General features: G+C 44.9%; 1 protein-coding gene across 3 annotated transcripts in view; it reads left to right on the top strand.

The window, feature by feature from the left end:
• The first annotated feature begins 1,762 nt into the window (after positions 1–1,762).
• ZNF45 (zinc finger protein 45) overlaps positions 1,763–26,567 on the top strand; it is a 31,202-nt gene continuing 6,397 nt past the window's right edge. Inside the window, exons 1-12 of one of the 3 annotated variants that reach the window (XM_080643715.1) lie at positions 1,763–1,821; positions 2,406–2,568; positions 14,474–14,631; positions 14,722–14,794; positions 15,808–15,964; positions 16,065–16,170; positions 16,542–16,588; positions 18,683–18,809; positions 20,027–20,122; positions 21,293–21,339; positions 23,409–23,535; positions 24,755–24,850. In XM_080643715.1, the coding sequence (XP_080499841.1) occupies positions 16,101–16,170; positions 16,542–16,588; positions 18,683–18,809; positions 20,027–20,122; positions 21,293–21,339; positions 23,409–23,535; positions 24,755–24,850 (610 nt within the window). In that variant the 5' untranslated portion in view covers positions 1,763–1,821; positions 2,406–2,568; positions 14,474–14,631; ... (1 more) ...; positions 15,808–15,964; positions 16,065–16,100. The remainder of the gene's footprint in view (positions 1,822–2,405; positions 2,569–14,473; positions 14,632–14,721; positions 14,795–15,807; positions 15,965–16,064; positions 16,171–16,541; positions 16,589–18,682; positions 18,810–20,026; positions 20,123–21,292; positions 21,340–23,408; positions 23,536–24,754; positions 24,851–26,567) is intronic. The other 2 variants (XM_080643716.1, XM_080643717.1) reach the window with 2 other exon arrangements.

The raw sequence follows: 26,567 nt of genomic DNA, 5'->3' as shown, positions 1-26,567 counted from the left end.
GGAATTGAACCCAGGACTCTTCAGTTTGAGAGCTCATGCTCTATCCACTGAGCCAAACCGGCTAGGGCTTATTCATGTTCTTTTTTTTTATCTTTTCTTCTTCTTCTTAAAGAAGACTCTTTGCCCTAGCCAGTTTGGTTCAGTGGATAGAGTGTCAGCCTGCAGACCAAAGGGTCCTAGGTTTGATTCTGGTCAAGGGCACTTACCTCGGTTGCAGGCTCCTCCCCAGCTCAGGCCCTGGTCAGGGCACGTGCAGGAGGCAGCCAGGTTATGTGTTTCTCTCCCATCGATATTTCTGTCTTTCCCTCTCTCTTCCACTCTCTAAAATGAATGAAAATATCCTTGGGTGAGGATTTAAAAAAAGAGATCTTTTAACATTTCTTGTAATACTGGTTTGGTGGTGATGAACTCCTTTAGCTTTTTATTTTCTGGGAAGCTCTTGATCTGTCCTTCAACTCTGAATGATAGCTTTGCTAGGTAGAATAATCTAGGTTGTAAGTCCTTGCTTTTCATCATTTTTTAAAAAATATTTTTTATAATATATTTTTATTGATTTCAGAGAGAAAAGGAGAGGAAGAGAGAGATAGAAACATCAATGATGAGAGGGAATCATTGATTGGTTGCCTCCTGCATGTTGGACTGAGCCCACAAGCCAGGTATATGCCCTATGACCAGAATCGAACCTGGGACCCTTGAGTCCCCAGCCGACGCTCTATCTACTGAGCCAAACTGGCCAGGGCTGCTTTTCATCATTTTGAATATTTCTTGCCAATTCCTTCTGGCTTGCAAAGTGTCTGTTGAGAAATCAACTGACAGTCTTACAGGAGCTCCCTTGTAAATAAATAACTGCTTTTATATTGCTGCTTTTAAGATTATTTTTTTGTTAATCCACACCTGAGAATTTTTTATAATTTCTTTATTGATTAAGGTATTACATATGTGTCGTCCTCATCTCCCCATTATTCCCCCCCCCCCAGAATATTTTTTCATTGATTTTTTTAGAGAGAGTGGAAAGGAGGGGGAGAGACACACAAAGAGAAACATCAATGTCTCGTATCAATTGGTTGTCTCCTGCACACAACCTGACCAGGACCAGGGATCCAGCCTGCAACCCAGGTATGTGCCCTTGATTAGAATCAAACTGGGACACTTCCGTCCACAGGCCAACGCTCTATCCATTGAGACAAACCAGCTAGGGCAACAATAAAGATTTTTAAAAATAAAAAGAATTTGTGGCAGCCTTGGCCCGTGTTTTTCAGTGGTTAGAGCTTTGCCCTGTGAAAGGAAGGTCATGGGTTCAATTCCAGGTCAGAGGTTGTGGACTCCATCTCCAGGGGTGAGTGCCAATCAATGATTTTCTCTCATCATTGATGTTTCTCCCTCTCTCTCTCTTCCTCTCCCTCTCTGGAATCAATAAAAATACATTTAATACTTTTTTCTTTTTTTTTAAGAAAAGAAAATTTCAGCTGGTGGGAAGCTCGGCCCTAAAGAAGATTCTGGGATGTGTAGGCCAAATGCCTCCTGTGATTGGAGCACTTCCGCTCTTGGAAAGCGCAGACATGTTCCTTGCTCTGGCGGGGAAATAGGGAGGTTTAATCAAGTGTTATGCATGTATGGAGGCATTTGGGTTACCAGAGGGTGAGGTTATGAATCCAGCTTCTTTCTGGGAATTTGAATCAGGCCGCCGGTGTTGGAGCCTGCCCTATCGCCCCAAGGGGGCGGGGCAGCAGGGATGCTGGGAAATGTAGTCCGTGAGCTCCGCGAAGTCGGAGGCACTTCCGCTGCAGAAGGCTGAGCTCGTGGCCTCGGTTTCTCCCGGAGGTGAGTGAGCCCCGGATCCCGCAGCCTCTTTTCTGACCTAATCACAGGATCAGCCGCCCGGCCCTCGGTCACAGGGAGGAAAAGCCGCGGTCAGAGGCCGAGAGCGGACTTGAGGGGCGGGGCTGCCGCTTGCCTTCCCCTGGACTGGGCCCCTGCTTTGGGGGCGTTTCGCGAGTACCCGGGTTAGGGGAGGACCGGGATCCCGCAGGGTTTGAGTGTCTCCCGGGCTACCCCGCCTTTCCCACCCCTTCCACACTCTGTCACTTTCTAGCCACAAACATTGGATGAGAGCTTTAATTTCTCGGTGCCTCAGTTTCCCTTCGATATAGTACGAGCCTTATACATTTGTTTTGAGAACTAATGGCATAGTGCAAGTGAAATGTTTTGAACAGCTCATGCGTCTGTCTGGCAAGGTGTTAGCTGTTAATATTAGTATTGTAATAATCAGAAAAATAGCCCTTTCTCTGGAATTCCTCCAACGGCCACTAGCTCGTTCTGATCCCCGCAGAAAAGGAGGCGATGCGTGTGCTACTTATGACCCGTTCTTTAAGGAGCGAGTCACGGATATCCTCTGATTTTTCCAGGATCAGGCAGGATCGAGGTGTCTGCCGCCTCCTTCCCGCCCCTGCCCTGACTTCCGAGAGGGGCCTGTAGACTGGAGGGGAGTGAGCCCAGGGCTCCTGGCAGCGGAGTTCCACCGCGACAGGATTGAGCATCCTCTTCCTTTTCTGTTCTGAATGGAAGAAGGTATTTTAATCATTCGTAGATGTTTCTGTTACGGAGGTGTTCGGTTATTGTTTAAATAACTGTGACATGTAGAACACGTGTGCCGCATGAGTACTGGACATAGTAGTTAAACATTGAGTGCTAAGTATCATTCTGAGGGTTTTATAAAAATTAACACAGTTAGTCTTCACAAGGCCCTATGAAGTGAATACTGTTATTACTTTACAGATGAGGAAATGGAGAGAGAGAGCAGTTACTTATCTGTCACGCTGCTAGTAAGAGCAGTGGGATTTGCACCTAGGGCTTGTGCTTCTTATATCTTTGGATATTCTTGGTCCCACAGCTTAAAATCCCATAATTGGAATTAGGAAACAAAATAGAAAAAAACAATCTACAGAAATATGCAACCATAGGAAACTGGCTGCAGAGGAGTCATTTGGGATCAAATTGTGGAGGAAGGTAGGAATTTTATTGTAGAGGATTTTGAAAGTAGGTTATAAATTTTTGAAAGCATTTAATTTTATTTGGAATAATAATTATAGCCCATATTCTAATTATAGTGTAAGTGCACTCTCATAGTGAATTCAGAAAATATATAAACAAAGAAAAACATTAAGATTTATCCATAATACTAAGATATAGACGATTGTTAAATTTTTAATGTATTTCTCCTTAGTAGTTCTAAAATGTGTATTTGTTTTATGACATTTATCACACTATTCATAGTTACCCCCTTTAACTCTTTACTGTGAAAATTTCCAAACATATTCAAAGTATAGTAAAATGAACTATATAACCTGCTTCAATCCTTGCTAATCTTGTTGCTTTTTCTTCTTCCCAGGTACACATTTTTCCCCTTGAGTGTTTTAGTTTTTTTTTATATATATATATAACTTGATTGTTGAAAGTATTATAGATGTCCCCTCCATTGTCCCCCTCCACCCAATTCCCACCCCACTCCAGGCCTTAACTACCCTATTGTCTGTGTCCATGGGTAATGCATATCCTACATAATAAAGAGCTAATATGCAAGTCATGCCTTAACTGCTCAGACACTCAACACTGGGAAGAGAGGAATGGGGACCAGCCAGGCACAAATGAGCTTGCGAGAGAGGAATGGGGACCAGCCAGGCTGTAGCCCAGGAGAAGGACAAGCTGCCCGCTCCACGGTCCCGGGTGCCAGTGGCTGCTCCTGCACCTGCGGCCCGGGAGAGGGACAAGCTGTACGCCCCGCGGTCCCGGGCGCCAGGGGCTGCACCTGTGCCTGTGGCCTGGGAGAGGGACAAGCTGCCCGCCCTGTGGTGCCGGGCGCCTGCAGCTGGGGCCCAGGCGAAGCCGCCCACCCACGGTCCCCTGCAGCTGCGGCCTGCCCAGGCAAAGCCGTCCTGGGTCCTGGGTGCCTGCGACAGCCAGAGGGAGGGAAGCCCAGGTCCTGGGTGTGTGGCGAGGCAGAGGAGGTTAGCGGTGATCAGGCCAGCAGGGGAGCAGTTAGGGGCGATCAGGCAGGCAGGCAAGCGGTTAGGAGCCAGCGGTCCCGGATTGCGAGAGGCTGTTGGACATCCCTCGAGGGGTCCCAGATTGAAGAGAGTGCAGGCCAGGCTGAGCCCCCACGCCCCCCCCCCCACGCATGAAGTTTATGCACTGGGACTCTAGTATGCATATAAGCTCTTTGGTTAATCTCTTCCCACCCCCTCCCCCCTTCCCTCTGAGATTCTTCCGTCAGTCTGTTTCATGTTTCCATGCCTCTGATATTATTTTATTCATCAGTTTATTTTGTTCATTAGATTCCTTGTTTGTTTGTTTTGATTTTTAGGTTCAATTGTGGATAGATATGTATTTATTGCCATTTTATTTGTCATATTTTTCTTCTTCCTAAAGAAGACCTTTAACATTTCTTATAATACTGGTTTGGTGGTGATGAACTCCTTTAGCTTTTTCTTGTCTGTGAAGCTCTTTATCTGACCTTTAATTCTGAATGATAGCTTTGCTGGGTAATCTTCATTGTAGGTCCTGGCTTTTCTTCGCTTTGACTATTTCTTGCCACTCCCTTCTGGCCTGCAGAGTTTCTGTTGATAAATCAGTTGACAGTCATATGGGCGCTCCCCTGTAGGTAACTGACTGCTTTTCTCTTGGTGTGTGTGTGTGTGTGTTTGTTTTTTTTTAATATATATTTTATTTAATTTCAGAGAGTAAGGGATAGGGAGAGAGAGATAGAAACATAAATGATGAGAGAAAAACATCAATTGGCTGCCTCCTGGATGCCCCCCATTGGGGATCAAGCCCACAACCTGGGGATGTGCCCTGACCCAGATTCTAACTCCTAGTTCATAGGTGGATGCTCAACCACTGACCCACACCGGTAGGGCTCTCTTACTATTTTTAAGATTCGTTCTTTGTCTTTAACCTTTGGCGTTTAAATTATGATGTGTCTTGGTGGGGCCATTTTGGGTTCATCTTGTTTGGGACTCTGTGCTTCCTGGACTTGTATATCTATTTCTTTCACCCAGGTAGGGAAGTTTTCTGTCATTATTTTTTCAAATAGGTCTTCAATTTCTTGCTCCCTCTTTTCTCCTTCTGGCACCTTCATGATGCAAATATTGGTACGCTTAAAGTTGTCCCAGAGGCTCCTTACACTGTCTTCATATTTTTGGATTCTTTTTTCTTTTTGCTCTTCTGATGGGGTGTTTTTTACTTTCTCATATTCCAAGTCACTGATTTTATCCTCTGCATCCTCTATTCTACTGTTCAATCCCTGTAAATTATTCTTCATTTCAGTTAGTATGTCCTTCATTTCTGACTGGTCCTTTTTCATGTCTTTGATGTTCTCATTAATTTCCTTTATTTTTTTATTTTATTTTTTTTAAAATATATTTTATTGATATTTTACAGAGAGGAAGGGAGAGGGATAGAGAGTTAGAAACATCGATGAGAGAGAAACATCGATCAGCTGCCTCCTGCACACCTCCCACTGGGGATGTGCCCACAACCCAGGTACATGCCCTTGACCGGAATTGAACCTGGGACCTTTCAGTCCGCAGGCCGACGCTCTATCCACTGAGCCAAACCGGTTTCGGCTCATTAATTTTCTTTATATTCTCACTAAGTTTCTTAACATTCTCACTAAGATCTTTGAAGCTCTCATTAAGTTCCTTGAGCATCCTTATAACCATGTTTTGAACTCTGTATCTAGTAATTTGCTTGCTTCCTTTTCATTTAGTTCTCTGGAGATTTCTTCTGTTCTTTCATTTGTGACATGTTTCTTTGTCCTGCATTTTGGCTGTTCCCATGTGTTCATTTCTATGTATTAGATAGAGTTGCTCTGTATCCTGGAGTTGGTAGAGTGGCCTTGTGTAGTAGGTGTCCTATAGGGCCCAGTGGCTAAGCCTCTCCAGTCACCTGAGCTGAGCACTCTTAAGTGTGCCTCTGTGTGGGCTGTGTGTGCTGTCTTGTTGTAGTTGAGCCTTGATTGCTGTTGGCATCACTGGGGGGAATTGACCCCCAGGCCAATTGGGTGTGAGGACCAGCTGTGACTACAGTGGAAGAGCTGCTATTCAGGAGACACCCCTGTGGAGCAGGACTTACTTCATTGGGGCTTTGGTCTGCCCCTTGAGTGGGTTACTCATGGATGTGGTAGATTTGTAATCTGGTGTGGTCTGAAGCTGTCCACCGGGTGCACTGGCTTTTGGGCCTCCTGAGAAGTGTGAAGTCAGCCACTGCCTGTGTCCTGCCTGGACCCACCCAGCATGAGCTACAGAGCCATCTTCAGATGGCTGCTACTTGCGTTGAGCTAGAACAGTGGTTGGCAAACTCATTAGTCAACAGAGCCAAATATCAACAGTACAACGATAGAAATTTCTTTTGAGAGCCAAATTTTTAAAATTTAAACTATATAGGTAGGTACATTGTTATTAACTTAATTAGGGTACTCCTAAGCTGGCCTTTGCTAAAAACTCAAGGGGCCAAAGAACCGCATGTGGCTCGCGAGCCGCAGTTTGCCGACTACTGAGCTAGGAGGTCCCCAAGCAAGGCTAAGCTGCTGCTTGTGTTGGGCCTAGGACTATTTATTGAGAAGTATGGGACACATTGAGTCCAGCTGCTGCTTGTTTGAGAGATTTTGTATAAGCCTGAAGCCTGAGCCGAAACAGGCCATAAATATGGAAAAGATACTGCAAACAACTTGGGCGGGGCTGCAAATTGGGTGGGGCAGGAACTCAGGGAATCACTAGGGCAGAGTGAACAATGTGGGCCAAGTTGATGGAGACTCAGATATGGTGCCTACCAGTCAGCTCTGTGGGGGCGAGGTCCCAGCACTTTAGTCTGGGAGAAAGCTGTCCCCCAGTTCTTGCCCAGATGCCAGACAATTTATTTCCTTCCCATATGTCCCTGTATTCTTTAAAGCTGCTGCTCCAGTGCTGGAGCTCAGAGGGAGTGAGTCCAAGTAAGTTCATGCACTGGCCCCTTAAGAGGAACCGTCTAGGACTCCAGCAGCCTTCATGTCACTCAGCCACAATCTCTGCTAGTTTTTATAGCCTGAAGTTATGGGGACTTGACTTCTCAGCAGTGGGGGCCTCGTGTGTGGCTGGGACCTCTTGTTCCTCATGGGAGACCTCCTGAGCCAAAACATGCCTTTCTTTGGATTAAAAACATACCACACGTTGATGTTGGACCAGCCCATCCATGCGTCTGCCTCTCCTACCAGTGCTTTCTTCTTTAATTTTCTAGTTGTAGGACTTCCATTCAGCCAGATTTCCAGTGTTTCTGAATGGTGGTTGTTCTGTGGTTTAGTTGTAATTTTGATGTGGTAATGGGAGGCAGCAAGTATCATTGGTTACCTACGCCACCATCTTGGTTCCCCCCTTGAGTGTTTTAAAGCAAACCCCAATGTTAACTCAGAAGGACTTAAAAACTAATTATCATAAATTGTTTATATCTGATGACCAAGGGAGGAGAGATTGTATTAGTTTGCTAGAACTCCTGTAACAAAATATCAAAGATTGGGTGGTTTACCCAACAGAAATTTGTTTTCTCACAGTTTTGGAGCTGGAAGTCCAAGATCAAGATGTCAACAGGTTTAGACTGGCTGGCGTGGCTCAGTGGTTGAGTGTTGATCTATGAACCAAGAGGTCACAGCTCGATTCCTGGTCAGGGCACATGCCTAGGTTGCAGGCTTGATCCCCAGTGTGGGGCGTGCAGGGGGCAGCCAATCACTAATTCTCTTTCATCATTGATGTTTCTATCTCTCTCCTTCTCCCTTCCTCTCTGAAATCAATAAAAGTATATTTAAAAAAAAAAAAGATGTCAGCAGGTTTAGTTTCTTCTGAAGCCTCTTTCCTTGGCTTACACATGGCCGCCTTCTTACTGTGCTCTCACATGGTCTTTCCTTTGTGTGCATGCCCCTCCTGTCCCTCTGTGTCCAAATCTCCTGTTACAGGGGCAGCGGTCAAATTGGATTAGGTCCCAGCATAATGTTCTTCTTTTAACTTAATCGCCTCTTTAAATGCCCCGTCTCCAAATACAGTCACATTCCGAGGTACTGGGGATTAGGGCTTCAAGAGATGAGTTTTTGGGGCATTCAACCCATATCAGAGATGCTAACTGCAGCTCTAGGCTTTCACTCTTTGCAACTAGGAGAATGTTACCTATATGAGAAAGTTGGAAAGAGTTGCTGTTGGAGAAGGAAGATGATGCATTTTCTTTGGTCCTTAGGAGCTGCTCTTTTTTTTTAAAAATACATTTTATTAATTTTTTACAGAGAGGAAGGGAGAGGGATAGAGAGTTAGAAACATCAATGAGAGAGACACATCGATCAGCTGCCTCCTGCACACTCCCTACTGGGGATGTGCCTGCAACCAAGGTACATGCCCTTGACCGGAATCGAACCTGGGACCCTTGAGTCCGCAGGTCGATGCTCTACCACTGAGCCAAATCAGTTAGGGCAGGAGCTGCTCTTGCTGCTGGCATATAACACTCGGTTTCTTTTTTCTCGCTCTCCTGTTAGGCTGCAGGGACCTCTGTTTTATGGACCTTCTCATAGTCTCCTCAGAGTACCCAGCATGAGGTCGGCAGGGAGTAAGTATGATTCACGTAGCTGTCCAAAAGGGTGCCACAGCCTGGGATTAGAGACGGAAAAGAAAGATACTTTTGGTAGGCTGTAGAATCCACAAACTTTCTCAGAGTATTTGAAAGTTGATGTACACTTATGTACAAAACAAATTTCCTTAGAGACAAATTAGTTTAATGTTCAATTTTTTGAAATCAGTGTTAATGTTCCATTTTTTGTTTATTGCATGGGGATCATAATGGAGATGATGAGAATAGTTTACTTATGTTGGGCACCTATGACTCAGAGAATTTCTAATGCTTTCCATGTCCTAACTCATTTATCCTATCTAATAAAAGAGTAATATGCAAATTGACCGTCACTCCAACACACAAGATGGCTGCCCCCATGTGGACACAAGATGGCCGCCACAAGATGGCCAGCAGGGGAGGGCAGTTGGGAGGGACCAGGCCTGCAAGGGAGGGCAGTTGGGGGCGATCAAGCCTGCAGGGGAGGGCAGTTAGGGGTGACCAGGCTGGCAGAGGAGGGAAGTTGGGGGCGACTGGGCCTGCAGGGAAGGGCAGTTGGGGGGGACCCAGGCCTGTAGGGGAGGGCAGTTAGGGGTGACCAGGCCGGCAGGGGAGGGCAGTTAGGGGTGACCAGGCCTGCAGGGGAGGGCAGTTAGGGGTGACCAGGCCTGCAGGGGAGGGCAGTTAGGGGCAATCAGGCTGGCAGGGGAGCAGTTAGGCATCAATCAGGCTGTCAGGGGAGTGGTTAGGGGGTGATCAGGCTGGCAGGCAGAAGTGGTTAGGGGCAATCAGGGAGGCAGGCAGGTGAGCAGGGGTCCCAGATTGGAGAGGGTGCAGGCTAGGCTGAGGGACACTCCCTCCATGCACGAATTTCCTGCACCCGGCCTCTAGTTTTTTTAATAATAGCGCTATTATTAATCTCATATTTTAAAAAATATATTTGTATTGATTTCAGAGAGGAAGGGAGAGGGAGTGAGAGATAGCAACATCAATGATGAGAGAGAATCATTGATTGGCTGCCTCCCGCACGCCCCGCACTGGGGATCGAGCCTGCAAACTGGGCAAGTGCCCTGACCGGGAATAGAACTGTGACCTCCTGTCATAGGTTGTCACTCAACCACATAGCCATGCTGGCTGGTCTGTTAATCTCATATTGAAATGGAGAATTGGGCACAGACTGTTGAATAAATGACCTGGAGGCACAGTCATCAGGGGAAAGAGCCAAATCAAACCTCAGCAGTTGGGTTTGAAACCTAGCTCTAGGACTCTGTGCATAGTAACTGGGCAAGTTACTTAACTTCTCTGTTCCTCCATTTTCTTACCTGTCAAGTAGGGGCAATATCAATACCTTCCTCTTGAAGCTTTTGTGAAGATTAAATGAGAGCTAATATGTCAAGTGCTTGAAATAGTGCCTGGCACGTAGTGAATCCTCCATGTATTACAGACTAGCTGTGGTCCTTTGTCTATCACAGATGAGTATACAACATGAAAGATGTAGCAAATCAATGAAAAGGCAAAAAGATGTTGGAAGGTATTCTTTTCTCCCCCACCTTCTGCTCTGATACTTCAGTTCTGTCATACAGTTGAACAAAAATAAAAAGCTTCTGTAATAACCATTGTTTAAACCTAAAACTAATTTGCTGCCTTTTGAACTTAGGGAGTCCCTGGGTGATGATTATGTGATCTCTAAGCCTTTAAAAGGTGTACGTCTGCACTATCTAATCTAGTAACCATTAGCCACCTATGACTATTGAGCACTTGAACTGTGGCTAGTGCTAATTAAGGCACACAACGGATTTCAAAGACTTAGTATGAAAAAAGAATATAAATTATCTCAATTTTTATATTGATTAAAAGTTGAAATGGTTAATACTTTAGATATATTGGGTTAAATAAAATGTATTGTTAATATTAAGCTGACTTTTTACATTTCTTTTTATTGAATTTATTGAGGTGACATTGGTTAATAAAATTATATAGGTTTCAGGTGTACAATTCTATAGTACATCATCTGTATATTGTACTGTGTGTTCACCACCTTAAGTCAACGTGTCTACTAGAAACATTTATTTATATATTTAAATATATTTTTATTGATTTCAGAGAGGAAGGGAGAAGGAGAGAGAGATAGAAACATCAATGATGAGAGAGAATTATTGATCGGCTGCCTCCTGCATGCCCCCTACTGGGGATTGAGCCTGAAACCTAGGCATGTGCCCTTGACCAGAATCGAACCCAACACCCTTCAGTCTGCAGGCTAACACACTATCCACTGAGCCAAACCAGTTGGGCCTGTAAATGACCGCTCCTGTAATTATTATTGGGAGTATTTTGTGAATGTCCCAGGTTGCCTTGTGGGTAAAATTAGGGGGTTAGAGTTGATTTTGGCACTCCCTCTGATTCTAACAAACCTTGATTCTAATCTTGCTTATTAGGATCAGAGGGAAAGAGAAGCTTGTAATGTGTGTTTCTCTTTCTTTAATGTTATTGTCTTTGGGCAATAGGGCAGGCTGTTGGGGTCAGAAGAAAAGTTGGAGGTAAAAAGCTCAAAGTCTCTCTGAAAGTATCTAGAGGGCTGGTTTTGATTGATTTTACTCCAAGTGTGATCCAGACATCAGCAGCATCAACATCACCTGGGATAGTTTTAGAACTGTAGATTATGAGTCCCTATCCTTGACCTTCAGGTTTAGAATTGTTGGGGGTGAGACATCGGCAGCTGTATCTTCATGGGTCTCCAGGCTCATGGGCCATTACAATTTGAGAAGTATTGGTAGAAAGGACAGACTTTGCATTTTTCACAAAAATATTGGCTGTTTCCCTCTGGCCAAATTACACCTCCTTCAGATGTCAGATATCAGGAGGCTCTTTCCCCTTTGGTTGAGGTCTCTCCTGAAATGGAAGAGAAGTGTTTCATGACAAAAGCTTATTCCGTAACAGCCCCTCCTTCTCCCTCCCATCCGGCCTTATTGTTCTCCAAAGTATCTCTCCCTGCATTATTGGATTTTTATTACCCTGGTACTCCATTTTAATATCAGCTCCAAGAGATCAAGGTCTTTGCCTGCTTTGAATTTTGAAGGAAGTGATTCTTTATTTTTAGATATTATTTATTTCAAACATTTACAATTTTTACTTTAAATGCAAAATAACTGATAAGAAAAAACATTGAAAAACATATCATACTAATAACCCTTTGCTGCATAACAGACATCAGCCTTTGGTATTTGCTTCAGGTAATTAGGTAAAAAACAAAAACAAAAATCTTAAAACTATTATTTCTCTCCAGAAGAAACCAAGTTGAGGTATTCTATTTAACAGGTGTGTACTCTCCATCCAAACACGGTTCCTCCATGAATGAACAGCCTTGCTCTGTGCTGTTCCAGTCCTTTCCTTCTAAAGCAGATCTTCGTTTGAGCCTACGTTCATAAAACTGGCAATGTTCATAAATACGGAACGCTCCACGAATTTGAGTGTCATCCTTGGGCAGGGGCCATGCTGATCCTCTCTGTCTTATTTCGATGTTAGTTTATGTGCTGCCGAAGTGAGCACGGAAGGGATTCTTGATGAGCTGGCTCCTAACAGTCTCCCTGGCCCCAGCCTCTTCCCCCTCAGACCTCCTGTCTGCTGGGAGAGTGATCTGTTTCCAACACGAAAGGAATCTTACTCTCCCTTCCTCAAGGCCCTTGCTGCTTTCCTGCTGACCTGTGGCAGTCGCTGGGACGTTCACATCGTCCTGGTTAGAACCCTGCATTCCTGCCACCTTCTGCCTCCTGTTTGTCCTCACTTACATTGTCACATTTGTTCTCTTGCAGTCTTTCAGGGGTTCTGTTTCTCTTTGGCTAATAGAGCTCAGTCATCCCCAGGGCTCAGACCAAGCCACCTGTACGTAGAACCCCCTCCAATCAAGTGTGGGCCTTGAGGTGTGACCCTGTGCTTCCAGAGGACCCTGGTCACTACTCTGCTACTTGCCACGTGTAGCACAAGTGCTGGTTTCCTCACCACTAGACTGTGAGCAAGGGGAGACCGGGTAACTGTAGCCTCTTAATAAGGTTTCCACACAAGTGTTTGTTGAGTTAACAAACATATTTATTTAATGAAGAATTATGCAGGCAATGAAACACTTGTTCTCGATATTTTGATGGACACATTCTGTGAATTTGGAACAGGATTCCATGAAGGCATTGACTCTGAAGAACAGAAAGCACCTTCCTAAAATGGCATTTTTAAAAATCCAGAGGCTCTTTTCCTTCCAAAGGTGACCTCGATCTTGCCCAAGGACAGCAAATATTGTGAAAGACCTAGAGCAGAGGTCGCCAACCGGTGGTCTGCGGAACTCTGGTGGTCCGTGAGGTCCGAAAGGTTGGCGACTGCTGACCTAGAGGATAACCTTAGAAAAAGAACCCCTGCTCTCCAAATCCTCGCAGCTGGGATCAGCCTCAGATTCTACAGCTCAATCCTTGGACCAGTCTCTCCACATGCCTCTGCCCGATGGCAGGCACTGACGCTGGCTCTGAGTGTCTGCCGAGCAGTTACTCTGTCACGGGTGCTGTTTCAGGTGCTTGGGACATGACGGCCAAGTAAGCACTCACAAGGGAGAGAGTTGACCTACTAATTAGCCCCCCCCACCCCCCAGAGGTAACGGAAAGGTCTCCCTGCAAAGCACTCTCACTGAGCAGAAGTCACCAGGCAACTAGAGGCCGGAGCAAAGAGAGTGACAAAGTCCAAGGGCATTTCTTCCAAGATGGGAAAGGTTTACGTTCCCCTTACCATACCAGGGTCCTTCTGTCTGAAATCAGATGACTAATAATGATGAACTAATAAACACTTAAACAGTGATTAGCTAATGATGACCTCTTAACCTGGGCATTTTACTCTCAATCTCGAATCAGATTCTTCCTGAGAGCTACAGGAGAACTTGTGTTAGGGCCCCGTGCGTGGTTGGGCGGGACACTCACTGTGCAGGGCTCCGGGAGGAAGGGCTGAGTGATGTCTGCTCATCGGGCTGTGTGCGGGGGCAGCTGCCCGAGGAAGGGGTTCCCTGACTCCTTCCTGTAAAGCAGCCATGTGGGTAACTTCTATTGAATGTTTAAGCTGCCGGACACAGTTCCAAATGTCTCCTGTGTCGTCACTTAGACTGACTAACCTTCCTATGCAGTTTTACAGGTGGTGGTTATTATTATCATTACCCCCAATATTTATTGAGGTGACATTGGTTAATAAGATTATATAGGTTTCAGGTGTACAATTCTATAGTTCACCACCCTAAGTCAGTATGTTTACTAAACATTTATTATTTTTTAAAATATATTTTATTGATTTTTTTACGGAGAGGAAGGGAGAGGGACAGGGAGTTAGAAACATCGATGAGAGAGAAACATCAATCAGCTGCCTTCTGCACACCCCCTACTGGGGATGTGCCCGCAATCAAGGTACATGCCCTTGACCAGATCGAATCTGGGACCCTTGAGTTCGAAGGCCAACGCTCTATCCACTGAGCCAAACCGGTTAGGGCTGTTCACTAAACATTTAAATGACACAGGTAGTTGTGTTTTATTTCTGTTGGGACAGTCCTTTTCACTCTGAGGATTTGCCTTCAGCGGCATGTATAAGTCACTGTTGCCTTATTGAAGCACATTGTGCCAGCACCGAGTGCTAACAAGTTGGAGATGCCAGTATTCAAACACCAGCGGTCTGATTCCAGAGCCTACACCCTTCACAACTCTGTTCTCTTCTCCCTCAAGCAGCTTCTTCGGCTTCAGGTCCTCTCCCGTTTCTGTCTGATCTTTATCCCAAGCTCTCAAGCCCTCACGTCTCTTCCCGTGAGCCCTTAAACTCCCACCTGCTTATTTTTGTCTTTAAGGAGCAACGAAGAGACAAGATCTAGAAAACTGGCTCTGATGTGAGATCTGGATTCAGGGCCCACCTGCCTCTTGACCTCCCTGCGCCTCAAATTCCTTCTCTGTGAAATGAGAACAGCGGTCATCATCATCACTTCCTGAGAACTTCCTACCATGCCAGGTACTGTGCCAAGGGTATTGCATGGATGATTAGCTCATTTATTCCCCACAAGAATCCTGTGCCTGACATTCCGTTACTTTCTTATTACAGCTCAGAATAGACACAGAGGGGTCAGCGATTGGAGCAAGGTCACACGCCTGCTACAGCAGTAGGTTCTTCACAGGTACCTTGATGCAGCAGTGCATGCCAGATGCTTCTCAAGGACCCTACCATGTCCTTGGTGCTTATTTCATGTTAAATATTGCCATTTTTGTTGTTTTTATCAACACTCTGATCACTGTAGCATGTTCTTTTAAATGACATATTGATCTCCAGGCTTATGGTTAAATAAATCCTGCAGCATCACAGGTTTTTCCTTTCTCTTCACCTCCATGGTAGTTTTTTTAAGACCCTGCTGTTTTTTTGTTGTTATTGTCTTTTTGTGTGTTTTTTTAAAAATATATTTTCATTGATTTCAGAGAGGAAGGGAGAGGGAGAGAGAGATAGAAACATCAATGATGAGAGAGTCATTGATTGGCTGCCTCCTGCACACCCGCTACTGGGGATTGAGTCTGCAACCTGGGCATGTGCCCTTGACTGGAATCAGACCCGGGACCCCCCAGTCCGCAGGCCGACTCTCTATCCTCTGAGATAAACCGCCAGGGCAAGACCCTGCTGTTAACAAAGTAAATTTGGAAAGGACTTAATAGCTTATTTTTTTAAATCCTCACCCAAGGATGATGTTGTTTTTAGGCTTTTTATTTTCGGGGTGTGTTGTGTGTTTTTTTTTAATTATTATTTTAGAGAGAGGGAGAGAGAAAGAGAGAAACATTGATGTGAGAGAGAAACATTGATCCTTTAACTCCCATGTGTGCCACGACCTGGGATCAAACTCACAGCCTTTTGGTGTACAGGACGGCGCTCCAGCCAACTGAGCCACACCTGCCAGGGCAGGACTTATTAGCTTTAAAAAAACAGTCATTGTACAGTCAGATTCATAGAGAAAGAATAGTGTTGAGCAGGGGCTGAGGGGAGGAGAGGTGGAGAATTATTGTTTAATGGCCGTTTCAGTTTGGGATGGTGAACAATTCCTGCAGATGGATGGTGGTGATGATTGCACAACAATATGAATGCACTTAATGAACTATATACCTAAAATGGTTAAATAGCACATTTTCTTATGTATATTTTATACAGGAAGAAATTGTCTGCGCTTAAATATTTTTGCAAAGGCATCAAATTAAGTATGCGAAAGCAAGAAAGAATAACATACTTCAGAGGTCATATGAAAGTCACATGACAGAACAACCACCTCTGAAGGCTCCACTGACAGGAACCATTTGTGAGACCGGTTGTATGTTACTTGCTTTTCTTTTTCTTTTTTCTTTTTTTAATATATGTGCAAATATATATTTTATTTTTTATTTTTAAAATACATATTTTATTGATTTCAGAGAGGAAGATAGAAGGAGAGAGTGATAGAAACATCAATGATGAGAGAGAACCATCGACCGGCCGCCTCCCGCACACCCCACACTGGGGATGGAGCTTGCAACCCAGGCAAGTGCCCTGACTGGGAATTGAACCACGACCTCCCGGTTCATAGGTCAACGCTCAACCCCCGAGCCACGCCAGCCGTGGGTCCTCTACCCTCAGTGTCCACTCTCCCAGAATTAGAATCGTCCCCTGAGGGCTGCTTGAACTTGCATTAGGGCCACCGTGTGTGGTTGGGCGGGTTGTTCACTGTGCGGGGGCTCTTGGCCGAAGGTGTCTGGAACGCTGTCTGCACTCTGCTCATCAGGGCACAGGCTCAGTGGGGTGTGTTCACAGGGTGTGTGTGCGGAGTTCATATAAAGCAGCCATATGGGTTAGTGATATCCTTGGCCCAAATCTAATGTTTTTTTCCTTCTTCCCTGGTGTGCCTTCCTAAGACTCAGCCCTTCCCGAGAAGGAGGAGGACAGAATGGCCAAGTTCAAGGTGAGTTGGGCTTGCCTGTCTAGGTTTTAAATTGTCATCTCATTTCTCAATGATTAGACACATCCTGTTTCTTTGGAAGGATTAAAGAGAAAAGTAGGCAATCAGGGCCCTTTTATGTGTCAGATGACCACTACTTTTTATTTTAGTGTAGGTTAATTTCTACGAGAGAGAGAGAGAAACATTGATGTGAGAGAGGAACGTCGACAGGTTGCCTCCATACATGCCTTGACCGGGGATTGAACCCGCAACGTAGGTATGTGCCCTGACTGAAAATCGAACCCTCAACCTTTTGGTGTATGGGATGACACTCTAAGCAACTGAGCCACGACTCATCTGTTCTTTTATTACAAAGAAATAGGATTATAAAATTTCACAAAACTTTTTTAAATTTACACAGGAAACGAAAATCCAACTGATGCAAAAAGACTCCTAGAATTTTACTTGGATAAAGTCAGAGAGACAAGGGAAAAGAATTCCCCCATCAGAGACTTAGCCCTGTGTGTGTGGTGCCTGGTCATGCTGGCGGGTAGAAAACACCTCAAATAATATGGCCTCTCCCTGCTCACTCTTCAGTGGCTCCATCTTCTCTCTGATCTGTTGCACCTGGATATGCTGCAGTCCAGTGCCGAACACAGTTTCCATATAAAAAATTAAGACAAAAGTGTATACCAGTGATTCTTAATCAGGGGCAATTTTGCCTCCAGTGAACACCTGGACACATTTTGGTGTCATAACTTGAGGACTGCTACTGGTATCTCATGTGTAGAAGGTAAGGATTCTGCTAATCATCCTACAACACCCAGGACAGCCCCCACAATGCAGAGTTACCTGGCCAAATACGTCAGTAAAGGATGAAAAATCATGCTGTATTCAAAGCTATATAAGACTAATAGTAAAATGTGGGTGGAAATATTTATAAAGCATATGATAAAGTAACAAAACTTAAATCTCCAATAGAAATTTTACAGTCATAAGATAAAAAATCCCTATCAGAGTCTGAGCAAAGAACATTAACAGGCAGGTACTAAAGAAAAAGTAAAGATGACCAGTAAACATATGAAAATGTGATGTACTTATTAATTATCATGTAAGTGCAAATAACCAAAATAAATTGTATTTTACTGATCAGATTACTAATGATTTTAACACATTTGTTGGCCCCGACCAGGTAGTTCAGTTGGTTAGAGCAGTGGTCGGCAAACTCATTAGTCAACAGAGCCAAATAGCAACAGTACAATGACTGAAATTTCTTTCGAGAGCCAAATTTTTTAAACTTAAACTATATAGGTAGGTACATTGTTATTAACTTAATTAGGGTACTCCTAAGCTGGCCTTTGCTAAAAACTCAAGGGACCAAAGAGCCGCATGTGGCTCGAGAGCCGCAGTTTGCCGACCATTGGGTTAGAGCATCGTCCTGATACACCAAGGTTGTGGGTTTGATTCCCGGTCAAGGCACATATAAGAATCAACCAGTGGGGTGCAGGGTGGGGGCCCGAGGTGGAGCTGACCTGTGGCCGGGAAGACCCTGGCTGAATCAGAACCAACCACAAAGCCCTCCCCTGCTCGCTGGAAACCCTGAACTCCGTGTCCCCCCAAGCCCTGGCCCCCCAAGCCCTGGCCCCCCTACGGGAATGTTCAAAAATGAGTATAGGGGTGTGTGGGGAGGGGCAATGGGAGGTAAAAACACATATGTAATACCTTAATCATTCAATCAATCAATCAATCAATCAGTCAATAAATTAAATTAAATAAAAAATGAATATCAGTGAGGTGCATTTGTTGAAATCTTTAGTGCTTACGGAAAAAATCCCGGAGCAAAGTGGAAGATCCTTGGAAGTCCATCTGTGATTTGGAAAGAGTTTGATAAAGAAGTGAAAAGTTTAGTGTTTGTCCTGGAAGGCAGCAGCCAGACAAACAAAATTCAGTTACCGAAGGAGAATAAGCAAATCCAGGGGTTTCTTGTACTTCAGATTTACATACCCCTGGGCCAGACTCTCCCCTGGATTGCTGTAAGATACACAGAACTTCTTTCAATGCTGCCCCTCTCCCGTGAGACTGGTTATGGACTGAGGTCATCTGTGTTTGGTGCTGTAGGAGGCGGTGACGTTCAAGGACGTGGCTGTGGTCTTCACAGAGGAGGAGCTGGGGCGGCTGGACCCGTCCCAGAGGAAGCTGTACCGAGACGTGATGCTGGAGAACTTCTGGAACCTGGTCTCAGTGGGTGAGGACAGGCGCTCTGTGACTGAACTTGAGCCCCTGCGCTGTTTGTGTCCTTTGATGTGTGGGGCTTTGGAGCTCTGTAGCTGGTTGCCAGTTTTCTTTTCTTTTTTTGAGGTTTTTATAAAAAATATGTATTTTTTTATTGATTTCAGAGAGGAAGGGAGAGGGAGAGATAGAAACATCAGTGATGAGAGAGAATCATTGATTGGCTGCCTCCTGCACGCCCCCACTGGCCATCGAGCCCACAACCTGGGCATGTGCCCTTGACCAGAATCGAACCCAGGACCCTTCAGTCTGCAGGCCAGTGCTCTATCCACTGAGCCAAACCGGCGAAGGTGCCAGTTTTCTAAGCAGCGGGAGACACAGCAATGGCATCTTTCTGGTCTTCCTCCCCCAGGTAAGGGTGTTTTGTAGATCAACTATAAATCGGCAGTGTGGCTGTTGACATGCTTTTGGCCTTTCTCAAATTGTGCTCATGTCCAGTTAGTGGGTCATGACACCCATCTAGGAAATTGAACCAGCACTTTTGTTAATCCGAGGATATTTTTCCATTGCTTTTTAGAGAGAGTAGAAGTGAGAGGCAGAGACACAGAGAGAGAAACATCGATGTGAGAGAGACACATCGATTGATTGCCTCCCGCACTCCCCTAGACCAGGGCTGGGGATCAAGCCTGCAACTGAAGTGCGTGCCCTTATCCGGAATCGTTCAGTCCCAGGGCCGACGCTCTATCCACTGAGCCAAACTGGCTAGGGCTGAACCAGCACTTTTTAGTGAAATAAAATGGGGTAGAAAATATCAGAGCCCCTGGCAATCACTGCACATGGCAGTGAAACCTGCAGCCTGTGCCGAGAATGGGGTGAGAAATGGTGGAGCGGGTGTGATGAAGATAGACTTTTTTTTAACATTTTAACAGGTTTATAGAGATGTAATTTATATACACATGCCCTACGTATCATACAGTTCACCCATTTACAGTATACAGTTCAACAGATTTTAGTATATTCAAAAATAAACATTTTCCCCCCAGTAATTTATACCTAACATCTATATGTCCTGGGTTTTTGCATCAAATGCATTTTCTCTGGCAGGCCATAATTAACAGTTTGGAAAACATGAATTTTGACGTTCTGAAGGTGATACAGTGAGAAGTCACATTTTTTATTAATTTTGGCCTTTAATGTATTAATTTTAAATGTTTGTCCCTTGCCTTTTCACAGGGCATCTGTCCTTCACAGCAGATGTTATCCCCCAGTTAGAGAGAGAAGAAATGCTTTGCATGATGAGGACAGCGACCCAGAGCCGCAGCTCCTCAGGTGAGAACCCGGGGACTCAGCCTGTCCTGCTTCTATTTTTTTTAAAATATATTTTATTGATTTTTTACAGAGAGGAAGGGAGGGGGACAGAGAGTTAGAAACATCGATGAGAGAGAAACATCGATCAGCTGCCTCTTGCACACCCCCCACTGGGGATGTGCCCGCGACCAAGGTACATGCCCTTGACTGGAATCGAACCTGGGACCCTTCAGTCCATAGGCCAACGCTCTATCCACTGAGCCAAACCTGTCAGGGCCATTTTTTTTTTTTTTTTTTTTAAGGACAGGATTCGTTTGTATTAGGGGCAGGGTTATGTTTTTAAAGGTGACAAAACACACTCCCAAGGAGCCAAATTAATATTAGAAGGTTAATTCAAGCTAAGAGTCACACCACATCAACTGGAAACAGCCTGGATTTAAACTCTGCCCTGCTTTTATTTTAAAAATATTTTTTTATTGATTTCAGAGAGGAAGGGAGAGGGAGAGAGAGCTAGAAACATCAATGATGAGAGAGAACCATCGACCGGCTGCCTCCCGCACACCCCACACTGGGGATGGAGCTCGCAACCCAGGCAAGTGCCCTGACTGGGAATCGAACCACGACCTCCCGGTTCATAGGTCAACGCTCAACCCCCGAGCCACGCCAGCCGGGCATATGTTACTTGCTTTTCTGCTGCTACTAGTAAGGTGCCCTGAAAGTGTTCTTTGAGCCTCCTGCCTACCACTTTATTCTTACAACAGTCCTATGTGATAGGCAGTGGTAATCCCTCCGTTTGACAGATGAGAGAATGAAGGCATGAAGATAGTAATAATTTGCTCAAGATTTCACAGCTACTAAGTAGCACTGTCATTTGGCCCCAGGGATTACTTCCCTGACCGGGGTCCTCTACCCTCAGTGTCCACTCTCCCAGAATTAGAATCGTCCCCTGAGGGCTGCTTGAACTTGCATTAGGGTCACCGTGTGTGGTTGGGCGGGCTGTTCACTGTGCGGGGGCTCTTGGCCGAAGGTGTCTGGAACGCAGTCTGCACTCTGCTCATCAGGGCACAGGCTCAGTGGGGTGTGTTCACAGGGTGTGTGTGTGGGGTTCACATAAAGCAGCCATATGGGTTAGTGACATCCTTGGCCCAAATCTAATGTTTTTTTCCTTCTTCCCTGGTGTGCCTTCCTAAGACTCAGCCCTTCCCGAGAAGGAGGAGGACAGAATGGCCAAGTTCAAGGTGAGTTGGGCCTGCCTGTCTAGGTTTTAAATTGTCATCTCATTTCTCAACGATGAGATACATCCTGTTTCTTTGAAGGATTAAGGAGAAAAGTAGGCAATCAGGGCCCTTTTATGTGTCAGATGACCACTACTTTTTATTTTAGTGTAGGTTAATTTCTACGAGAGAGAGAGAAACATTGATGTGAGAGAGGAACGTCGACAGGTTGCCTTCATACATGCCCTGACCGGGGATTGAACCCGCAACCTAGGTATGTGCCCTGACTGAAAATCGAACCCTCAACCTTTTGGTGTATGGGATGACACTCTAAGCAACTGAGCCACCTGGCCACGACTCATCTGTTCTTTTATTACAAAGAAACAGAATTATAAAATTTCAGAAAACTGTTTTAAATTTACACAGGAAACCAAAATCCAACTGATGCAAAAAGCCTCCTAGAATTTTACTTGGAGAGAGGCAGAGAGACAAGGGAAAAGAATTTCCCCATCAGAGACTTAGCCCTGTGTATGTGGTGCCTGGTCATGCTGGCGGGTAGAAAACACCTCAAATAATATGGCCTCTCCCTGCTCACTCTTCAGTGGCTCCATCTTCTCTCTGATCTGTTGCACCTGGATATGCTGCAGTCCAGTGCCGAACACAGTTTCCATATAAAAAATTAAGACAAAACTGTATACCAGTGATTCTTCATCAGGGGCAATTTTGCCTCCAGTGAACACCTGGACACATTTTGGTGTCATAACTTGAGGACCGCTACTGGTATCTCGTGTGTCGAAGGTAAGGATTCTGCTAATCATCCTACAACACCCAGGACAGCCCCCACAATGCAGAGTTACCTGGCCAAATACGTCAGTAAAGGATGAAAAATCATGCTGTATTCAAAGCTATATAAGACTAATAGTAAAATGTGGGTGGAAATATTTATAAAGCATACGATAAAGAAACAAAACTTAAATCTCCAATAGAAATTTTATAGTCATAAGATAAAAAATCCCTATCAGAGTCTGAGCAAAGAACATTAACAGGCAGGTACTAAAGAAAAAGTAAAGATGACCAGTAAACATATGAAAATGTGATGTACTTATTAATTATCATGTAAGTGCAAATAACCAAAATAAATTGTATTTTACTGATCGGATTACCAATGATTTTAACACATTTGTTGGCCCCGACCAGGTAGTTCAGTTGGTTAGAGCAGTGGTCGGCAAACTCATTAGTCAACAGAGCCAAATAGCAACAGTACAATGACTGAAATTTCTTTCGAGAGCCAAATTTTTTAAACTTAAACTATATAGGTAGGTACATTGTTATTAACTTAATTAGGGTACTCCTAAGCTGGCCTTTGCTAAAAACTCAAGGGACCAAAGAGCCGCATGTGGCTCGCGAGCCGCAGTTTGCCGGCCACTGGGTTAGAACATCGTCCTGATACGCCGAGGTTGTGGGTTTGATTCCCGGTCAAAGCACATATATGAATCAACCAGTGGGGTGCAAGGTGGGGGCCCGAGGTGGAGCTGACCCGTGGCCAGGAAGACCCTGGCTGAATCGGGGACCAACCACAAAGCCCTTCCTGCTTGCTGGAAACCCTGAACTCCGTGCCCCCCAAGCCCTGGCCCCTCTACAGGAATGTTCAAAAATGAGTATGGGGGCGTGGGAGGGGCAATGGGGGAATAAGGACACATATGTAATACCTTAATAAAGAAAGAAATAATAAACATAAATAAGAAAGAAAAAAATGAGTATCAGGGAGGTGCATTTGTTGAATCTTTAGTGCTCAGGGAAAAAATCCTGGAGCAAAGTGGAAGATCCTTGGAAGTCCATCTGTGATTTGGAAAGAGTTTGATAAAGAAGTGAAAAGTTTAGTGTTTGTCCTGGAAGGCAGCAGCCAGACAAACAAAATTCGGTTACCGAAGGAGAATAAGCAAATCCTGAGGTTTCTCTTACTTCAGATTTACATACCCCTGGGCCAGACTTCTCCCCTGGATTGCTGTAAGATAACACAGAACTTCTTTCAATGCTGCCCCTCTCCCATGAGATTGGTTATGGATTGAGGTCATCTGTGTTTGGTGCTGTAGGAGGCAGTGACGTTCAAGGACGTGGCTGTGGTCTTCACAGAGGAGGAGCTGGGGCGGCTGGACCCGTCCCAGAGGAAGCTGTACCGAGACGTGATGCTGGAGAACTTCTGGAACCTGGTCTCAGTGGGTGAGGACGGGCGCTCTGTGACTGAACTTGAGCCCCTGCGCTGTTTGTGTCCTTTGATGAGTGGGGCTTAGGAGCTCTGTAGCTGGTTGCCAGTTTTCTTTTTTTAAGGTTTTCATAAAAAATACATTTTTTTTTTATTGATTTCAGAGAGGAAGGGAGAGGGAGAGAGAGATAGAAACATCAGTGATGAGAGAGAATCATTGATCGGCTGCCTCCTGCACGCCCCCACTGGCCATCGAGCCCACAACCTGGGCATGTGCCCTTGACCGGAATCAATCCCAGGACCCTTCAGTCTGCAGGCCAGTGCTCTATCCACTGAGCCAAACCGGCGAAGGTGCCAGTTTTCTAAGCAGCGGGAGACACAGCAATGGCATCTTTCTGGTCTTCCTCCCCCAGGTAAGGGTGTTTTGTAGATCAACTATAAATCGGCAGTGTGGCTGTTGACATGCTTTTGGCCTTTCTCAAATTGTGCTCATGTCCAGTTAGTGGGTCATGACACCCATCTAGGAAATTGAACCAGCACTTTTGTTAATCCGAGGATATTTTTCCATTGCTTTTTAGAGAGAGTAGAAGTGAGAGGCAGAGACACAGAGAGAGAAACATCGATGTGAGAGAGACACATCGATTGATTGCCTCCCGCACTCCCCTAGACCAGGGCTGGGGATCAAGCCTGCAACTGAAGTGCGTGCCCTTATCCGGAATCGTTCAGTCCCAGGGCCGACGCTCTATCCACTGAGCCAAACTGGCTAGGGCTGAACCAGCACTTTTTAGTGAAATAAAATGGGGTAGAAAATATCAGAGCCCCTGGCAGTCACTGCACACAGCAGTGAAACCTGCAGCCTGTGCCGAGAATGGGGTGAGAAATGGTGGAGGGGTGTGATGAAGATAGACTTTTTTTTTTACATTTTAACAGGTTTATAGAGATATTATTTACATACACATGCCCTACGTATCATATAGTTCACCCATTTACAGTATACAGTTCAACAGTTTTTAGTATATTCAAAAATAAACATTTTCCCCCCAGTAATTTATACTTAACATCTACATGTCCTGGGGTTTTTGCATTAAATGCATTTTCTCTGGCAGGCCATAATTAACAGTTTGGAAAACATGAATTTTGACGTTCTGAAGGTGATACAGTGAGAAGTCACATTTTTTTATTAATTTTGGCCTTTAATGTATTAATTTTAAATGTTTGTCCCTTGCCTTTTCACAGGGCATCTGTCCTTCACAGCAGATGTTATCCCCCAGTTAGAGAGAGAAGAAATGCTTTGCATGATGAGGACAGCGACCCAGAGCCGCAGCTCCTCAGGTGAGAACCCGGGGACTCAGCCTGTTCTGCTTCTATTTTTTTTTTTTTTTTTTTAAGGACAGGATTCGTTTGTATTAGGGGCAGGGTTATGTTTTTAAAGGTGACAAAACACACTCCCAAGGAGCCAAATTAATATTAGAAGGTTAATTCAAGCTAAGAGTCACACCACATCAACTGGAAACAACCTGGATTTAAACTCTGCCCTGCTTTTATTTTAAATATATATTTTTATTGATTTCAGAGAGGAAGGGAGAGGGAGAGAGAGCTAGAAACATCAAGCGTCATTGATGAGAGAGAATCATTGATCGGCTGCCTCCTACACGCCCCCTCCTGGGGATTGAGCCCACAACCCGGGCCTGTGCTCTTGACCAGAATTGGATCTTGGACCCTTCAGTCCGAAGGCCAATGGTTCTATCCACTGAGCCAAACCGCCTAGGGCTGTCCTGCTTCTTGTCACCTCCACCAGTAAGACTGTGGTCTGCATCACCTGTCTCCTCCCCCTTGTGGGGCCGGTCTGAGTCAGGGCCTGGTCTGTGGATTACTGCAGCCACTCTCACTTTTCTGTTTAGCTCTTTTCCAGTGAATTCTCTCCTCCACGTGATTTTATGAGTGTTTGTCAGATCGTGTCGGTCCTCTGCTCAAAACCTCCACTAGCTTCTTATCTGATTCAAAGTAAAATCCAGGTACTTAAAGCGGCTTATAGTGTTCCACATGGCTCTGCCCCCTCCCCCCCATCCCTCTATAAACATGACCTGTCACTTTCCCCCTTGTCATCTCCTCCATCCGGTTTGGGCTCTTTGCTGTGCCAAGCGTGCTCCCGCCTTGTCACCCTCTGTTCTTTCTGTCAGGAGCACTGTTTCCCTCTGTCATTCTCCCAGCTCCTCCCTTACCTGACATAGGGCTTTTCTCAAATGTTAGCCTCACAAGAGAGGCCTCCATGACCCCTCTGTGCATAACACCTTCTTCCTCCACTCCCTTCCCTTACCCTGTCTTAGTTGGTGTCTAAGCACTTACCATATTAACATATATTTTTATTTATCTTACTTTATTCCATTGGAATACAATCTTAGGAGCAGAGAAATTCTGTTTTCTTTATTGCTTTATCCTCACTATATAGAACAGAGTTGGAAGAGGGCAGGTGTGCTATAAATATTTATCAAATATATGAATGAGTTGATGATGGTTACATAGACCATTTTCCATTAGTCTCTGAGATCCTTAAAGTGTGTAATAAAAAACGTGTGCCCTGGCCGGTGTGGCTCATGGTTGGAGTGTTGTCCCATGCACCAAAGGGTCACAGGCTCAATTCCCGGCCAGGGCACATACCCAGCTTGCGGGTTCCAACCACGGGAGGCAACTAATCAATGTTTCTCTTTCACATCAATGTTCTTCTCTTTCTCTCCCCCTCTCCCTAAAAAAATTAAACAGAAACATACCCTCGATGAGGATCTTTAAAAAAACTGTGATGAAGGCATAGTCTAGAACAGTTTTTTCCCCTTGACGAGTGTCTGATTTTATTAGGTGTTTTTGGGTATAGATAGAAAATCTTAGCTTTTCATTTGTAACCAACTTGATCATCATTTTCCCCCTGTGATTTTCCTGCAGCCTTTAGTAGTGCATCATACTGTCTTGGTTAAGAACTGCTTTTTCAAATGAAGATTCTTAATAGCCATTTTATACAGAGATGCCTTTACTGCTTACAAAGCACCTCTGATAT

The sequence above is a fragment of the Plecotus auritus genome, assembly GCF_963455305.1.
Source record: "Plecotus auritus genome assembly, chromosome: 10".
In the NCBI taxonomy this organism is placed as follows: Eukaryota; Metazoa; Chordata; class Mammalia; order Chiroptera; family Vespertilionidae; genus Plecotus; species Plecotus auritus.
This window is presented reverse-complemented; position numbering and strand designations above follow the sequence as displayed.